Source organism: Acomys russatus, chromosome 19 (assembly GCF_903995435.1).
Source record: "Acomys russatus chromosome 19, mAcoRus1.1, whole genome shotgun sequence".
Classification (NCBI taxonomy): Eukaryota; Metazoa; Chordata; class Mammalia; order Rodentia; family Muridae; genus Acomys; species Acomys russatus.
In genome coordinates this window covers 13,194,468-13,201,060 of record NC_067155.1, presented here as the reverse complement: position 1 = coordinate 13,201,060, position 6,593 = coordinate 13,194,468, and the positions used below count along the sequence as shown (strand labels likewise).

General features: G+C 47.3%; 1 protein-coding gene across 1 annotated transcript; it reads right to left on the bottom strand.

Moving 5' to 3' along the window:
- Positions 1-5,276: 5,276 nt before the first annotated feature.
- On the bottom strand, positions 5,277-6,122 carry LOC127203659 (insulin growth factor-like family member). The gene is made up of 2 exons (XM_051162483.1): positions 5,770-6,122; positions 5,277-5,592 (listed from the first exon to the last, which is right to left on the bottom strand). The coding sequence occupies exons 1-2, from the start codon at positions 6,057-6,059 to the stop codon at positions 5,541-5,543; spliced, it is 342 nt and encodes a 113-aa protein (XP_051018440.1). The 5' UTR covers positions 6,060-6,122; the 3' UTR covers positions 5,277-5,540.
- Positions 6,123-6,593: the final 471 nt, after the last annotated feature.

The following is a 6,593-nucleotide window of genomic DNA, read 5'->3' as shown; positions in this document are numbered from 1 at the left end:
ATTTTCCTCTCCTTCTCGAATTATTTCTAGATCTATGCTCATTTCTAAGCACTAATCTTGGTGTCTAGTTTAAAATAAAAATCAGTTCCAATTTGTGTTGCTCTTATACTCTCAGATATATGGCATTCCAATGGAGCATGGTCCCTGAGTGGAAAAGTAGGCAAGTTGGATGAAAAGATGCAGGTTCCCAGTGCTCAGAATACTTCTGCAAATACTTCAGATGCTGAAGTGGCTGGTAGATGTCCAAGTCCCTAAACCTTAGGTCACAGGATTGACCCAAGCTGTTTGTAAGACAAGCTCACATTGTGGCCACACCAATGAGCCTAATATGTACAATTGAGATCTTGGATCTTTCTCCAAAAATGCCGCTGCAGAGAGAAGTTTGTAAGACGGAGTGCAAAGTTAGAGAGGATGCTAGAGACAGGTGAGGTGGCCTTGCAGGCAGAAGTACCTGGTGACTTCCTTCCTAAAGAGACTCAGGGCCAATCTGAATAGAAGAAAAAGTAAGGAAGCAAGAGTGATCTGCACAAGCTAAAGCCAGACAAATCTCAGGCGGAGAGGGAACGTGACCCTGAAAACCCTAACCCTAACCCCCTTGCCCTAACCCTAACTCCCTTACCCTAACCCTAACTGAAGTCCGGCCCCTAGCCGAGGCGGTATAGGCAATTGGCAGCTGATGGGAGAGGGGGAGTCAGTCTTATTTTAATGTGTGGCCCCTGGTAAGTTGATTGCACCCCAGTAGATGGCCACACATCTAAAAGTATCTGAGCAGCGCAAATTGGGCTTAATGGCTTTTAAAAAACTGAGCCCAGAGTTGGGTAGATGGGACTGAGCGATGGATCTGACGGGGGAGTTGGTGATGGGGTGGGTACGGTCGAAATATATTGTATGAACCTCTCAAAGGTTAATGTTAAAAAGAAAAGACAGTGGGGGTGTGGATGAGCAAGCAGCACACAGGGGATGCGCTCGGTAGCACGATCGAGATGGAAATTGTCTTAAGACGCTGCAGATACGGATCGGTGTCAGATGTCCAGCCCGTGTGCCTTTCTGAGACCCGGTTTGCTGCCTATCCAGGGGCACGGTTTCTCACTTCGGTTCTCAGAAGGGAATGCAGCAGTGCTGAGAGTCATGTGCACCATGGAGGCATGCACCGTCTCTTCTAGCCTTAAATACATCTTAGTTTCTCTGCTATTAACACTATGACTTTATGTAAAATTTAATCCCTTTATAAGCATGCTTACGGATGACTGGACTTCCATTTATCTCTGAATGAAAACAAACCGCTTGGAGGGATGGGTGGCAGGAGCTGGTTCTTGGTAATCCGATTTTTCCACTCACGGCTCTTAACTTTGAGAGTTTGTCTTCCCCACGATCAATTTCATCTGGCTTTGGACTCCATACCATGTAGGCAGGACAAGGGTGGGGGGGGGGGGGGGGGAGACCCGGAGAAAGAACAGGATGTTTCTGTCTTCCCAGCCCCACTAGTGTAGACGGGAAAGAATGCAATTAGTGACTTAGGCCAGTGAATTTGAGGAGGAGTCAACGGTGGCATGATCAGAGCTGATCTTTTCGCTGAGCGTGAACGGCAACTCACCATCTTTTCACAGAGCTCTTTCTGCGGAGGCAGAGCTACGGAAACGTCATGGCTTGCAAGTCTGGCTACGATTCCCGGCACACATTTCTGATAAGGAACCGCAGGTGGCTGGACAAACCGTAGAGATCTTTATCAGTGCTGTGCAACTCTCTGCTGGGTTAGCATTGGTTTGGAATTAAGGTTTGCCTGGAATTCATTTAGTGGAGTAGAGCTGTACCCAGTTCTGATAAAGAAGCTACCCTTCCCCAAAGGGATTCTGAGTGAGTACCTTGACATTGACATGTGTGATTTTTTTTTTTTTAATGTGTAACTCACGATCTCCTGGGACACTGAAGTAGGCAAGTGTGGGGCCAGGGATGGGGGAGGAGGAGGTGGCAGTCCAACTCATCTTCCTCATTTGTGCTCCACAATTGGCAAACTTAGTCCTACTGGGTGTTTTCCTGGTTTCAATGTCAGATCGCTTTTGGCTGGATTCAGCAAAGCGAGGACATATGCAAAATTTTGGAAGGGCAAGGAAGGAAAAATGTCTATGTCGTTTGCCCTAAAGCTTGCCTTTCTCAACACAGCTAGTAGCAGATGAAACCCCATCTCCTTAGTTGCAGGACATAGCAAGCTTTCGTTCTGTATCATCCTTCCTCGGGGATCCTTCCCTGGGTTCTGAACACTCTTTCTTCTCCTTCCCCTTCCCCATTTCCTCTTCTTTTTCTTTCCTTCTAAGCCGTTGCTATGATATGCTGCTATGGTCACCGGTCTATCTATGTGCATCATCCGAACTAGATCAACGTTTCTCCATTTTTAAATCCCCTTGTTCAAGTATTTAAATGCTTGATCTGATCTTTTTTCTTTTATAGAGTAATTCTGTTTAAAGTACATAGTTTCGAGAGAAATAGGTATTTGTAAAACTTTGTTGAGACACAAGGGACATGTCCCATGAAAGTCTTCTCCTACCAGGAAACTGGGACAGATGTGAAGACATCCTATTGGGACTCTAGGTGAGAGAACTATGGGAGAATGGGGAAATAGAAGGACGCAGAGGGTCTTAGAAACCTAAAAGAAGAACATTATGATGAGCGGATCTAGTCCCAGGGCTCCTGCTCAAACTATGGCACCAGCCAAGGACAATACATGCAGTAAACATAAAACCCCTACCCAGATCTAGCCAATGGACAGGACATTCTCCATAGATGAATGAAGAGTGGGGACTGACTTTCACACGAACTCTGCTGCCCCATATTTGACCACATCCCCTTGATGGGGAGGCCCAGTGGCACTCAGAGGAAGGATAGCAGGCTACCAAGAAGAGACTTGATACCCTATGAGCATATACAGGGGGAGGAGGTCCCCCCTCAGTCCTAGTCATAGCTGCTTGCTGTTCCTCTCACATGATCCCTGACACCGATGCATAATAGACAAGTGTCTGGCCACTCTATGGCCATGCCCACATGTGGAGAAAATCGTTAGCACTGTCCAAACCTCAGCCGCGAGCAAATATCCCTCCATCTGGGGTAATGTAGTTGACTGCTGATCCCTACTAATTACAGTCACTAGAGCCTCCTCACATTCCACACAGCACTGTATCAGTCAGCTTGAACTGCCAAACCTCACAAATTAGGCAACAGGCACACTCTGACAGTCCCGAGATGCCAGAGTCCAAGGTGCACACTGCACCGTCCTGTGACTTTTCCTGGGAAGCTGTGACACAATATCTCCTCACCTCAGCTAGGGAACCGACTGGCTACAGTAACAGTTCAACCACACGTCCACATTTACAACCAACAAATTCGGGTTCCTTAGGAGGGTGTGGGCAAGGGGCTACGAACGAACGGGGTCAGGGAGAGCCGACCCCAGTATGGCGACTACCCGCGGGAGCTGTATCTTCGGCGCTCACTGCAGGCAGCTCCCCTGGCAAGATAGTTTCTTCTCTCAGCCATAGTCTGGCGGTTGTTGGATTTTGAGGGGGCCCTGGGGATCCTGATGGTTTCTGTTTTCCTAGACAGGCATGCAACTGTTGTTCAGTTCTGTAGCCTGAGGCACCTCCCCGAGGGAGTGTTTGGAGGAAGCCACCGTATCTATTTGAGTTTCTGTGAAGGCTCCAGGTCGAGTTTAGCCTTCTCTGCCCTCTCGTGGACTCCGGATTTTTTCTTTAATTGCATCAATACATGAGAATTTTAGAAAGTGACTGGCAACATTTCAATACATGTTTAAGGAAACTATGTTCAAATAAGCATTGTAATAGAATTCTCTCTCTTGATTAGGAGAAACCAGACATTCAAAGCTTTCAAGGGAGGCAGATTGAGAGTTGAGATCTTTGAAACTCTAGCTTGAGACAAACATGGCGGGAAGACAGCTATGAGAGTGTGGGGGACACACGGCTGATCTGAGGACAGAGGGTGGAGTGAGAGAGCTGGGAACCTACAAAAACACATTTTGTTTGAAAGCGCCAAAATGCTGTCTGATATAGCGTATGCTGGCTTAACAAATAAAAGTGAAAAAACTCAACAACCTGTCAATCATGAGCTCCAGGGTGTGTGGGTGGGACCTATGAGTGGTAATTTGCTATATGGCCACGTTGCCAAGTGATCTTGTCTTTTTGTTGTTTGTTTGTTTTTTTTTTAATTTATCAATCTTCCTTTTCATGGGGTGGGTGTTTTTGTTATCATATATATGCCAGTGCACCATGTACGTGCTGTGCCTGCAAAGGCCAGAAGAGGGCATCCTGAGACTGGAGTTATAGATGGTTTTTGGCCATCATGTAAGTGCTAAGGATGGACCTCAGGTTTTCTCGAAGTGCAACTGGTGCTCTTAACTACCAAGCCGTCTCTTCACTGCTCAAATTCCCTTCCTAATATTTCTCTCAACCTTGACCAAAGACACTTCTGTTTGCAATAGGTAATGGTTGCTAGAGACTCATAATTGGCCAAAAGCGATGAGAACAAGTGACTGTGACGCAAGGGTCACACGCACCAGCCTCCCAACCAAAGGTCAGGGAATGTGCTGGAACAGTGTGTAGCAAGAACGTTAGAGTCAGAGGTTAGGGAAGAGAACTGGGAGATGCCGTCTTCTGGACACAACACAGCCGATGCACACACCAACTCACAGAAACTGAGACCGCCTGCATGATACCTAGACAAGTTCAAGTCTGTTACTATTCCGCTGTGCATGGGGACATGGGGGTTCCTGAAGCACCACCTCAGGTTGAGGAGTGATTGACAGCCGAAGTTTGCTGGGGGATGGAGGGTTCCTTACTTTGGCTACAGGTCTATTGCTCAGGCCACAGTGGATGCTCCTATATTCATTCACACACAGTCGGCAGTAACTGAGCTCAGGATGCAGTTACTAACAACAGTAATAAGAGAGGACCTCAGGTTGGCAGCAATAACAAAATTTAATACTTTTTTTTTTTTTTTTAAAGTCTGGTAAGGTGGCATATGCCTGTCATCCCAGCATTCAGGGAGGAAGAGGCAGGCAGATCTCTATGAGTTCAACGCCAGCCTGGTTTACAAAGTGAGCCTAGGACAGCCAGGGCTCCACAGAGAAACCCTGTCTCAAAAACAAAACAAAACAAAATAAGTTTAAAAAAAAATGCCATGCCAATTTTAACCAGGACCATCTGTGTGGCCACAGGTGTGGAGCCATCCATTGGTGCCCACCATTTGGGCACCAAAGACAATGACGATCTTTTCCCTGGAAACCACAGGTAGCTACTTCAGTAGGAAGAGAGTGCAATCTCTGTGAGCATCAGTAGTATGCACAGTTGGCTGTTGGCAGGGCGGGCTGTAAGCAGTAAGTGAAATGACACTAGGCCTGTCAACGGCTTAGTTTCTTCTGCAAATTCTCCTGGGCCTTAGAGGGGGAAGTACAGATGCTCTGTTCACAGCCCAGCACTCAGCTGTTGTCTCAGCGATGGTGCCCATTTTTGAAGCCTACCTGGGCATCACTTGGTTGCCTAAGAGAAAGTTGGTTTTCTTAAATATCTTCTCTGCAAAAATGTCTTTCTGCTACAAAGGAGAAAACAAAAAACAATGAATCAGAGAGAGGGATGATCAAAACATTTGGAGAGTTTGTTAGCTATGACGGGGCGGGGGGCAAGGCTTTTCATAAAGACGGGTACATCTTCAGGTCCATCTCCATTTTTTATATTTAACCCTACACACAGACAGGAAGAGGGTGCTTACCTGGCACAGTCCCCAGAGATGGGAGATGAACTGCAATGGGATCTCTCACCCTGAATTTTCAGCTTGACAATATATCTCTTTTGAGGACTGAAGGACTCAGGACAGCAGAGCTCAAAGCAGGGCCAGTAGATGCACCCAGGGCCACAGAGGCGGGTCAGGTTCAGGGGCAGGATGGTGTCATCCTCACAGCACTGCTGCAAGGGGTTGTAGATGCTGTCCCCACACTTAGGTACTGGCTGGCACAGCCATAAGCCAGGATCTGAGAGAACTGGGGATGTGTGAGCTCCCATGGCTTCTGTGTTTTTGAACAGGAGTACAGAAAGGAGCACAATGCCTAAGAAACATAAGAGGGAAAAAAATCAGAAGACGTGTCCCAGCTGGTGATGACTGGAGACAAGGTGACTTCACGGGACCCCCCCCCCCCCCCCCCGGTGGCTAATGGTAACTCAGAATGGAGTTTGAGACTGACTCTGGCTGTGTTTCTGGGTCTGGGCTGACAAATGAGGAATGTAGGATGCTGGGAAGGGGGTAGTTTGTGAAGTTTCCAAGTGAGAAGAAAGATTACACTTGGAGATGCTGAGTGAAGATGCTGGGAAGTGAACAGGGAAGAGCGGTTACTTCGGAGGTCAGAGTTGCATTATGGGTAGAATCACATTCAGACATTACTTTGGCTGGACCGTCCCCCCAGAAGATTCCAGATGCAGAGTACCAGATGGCAGAGAAACAGCAGACATGAGTTTGTGATGGAAACTGTTTATCCCTGAAGTCTGACGAATGATGAAGCAGACTGAGCAGTGTCGATAGTTCCACAGAGAGATTCTTGG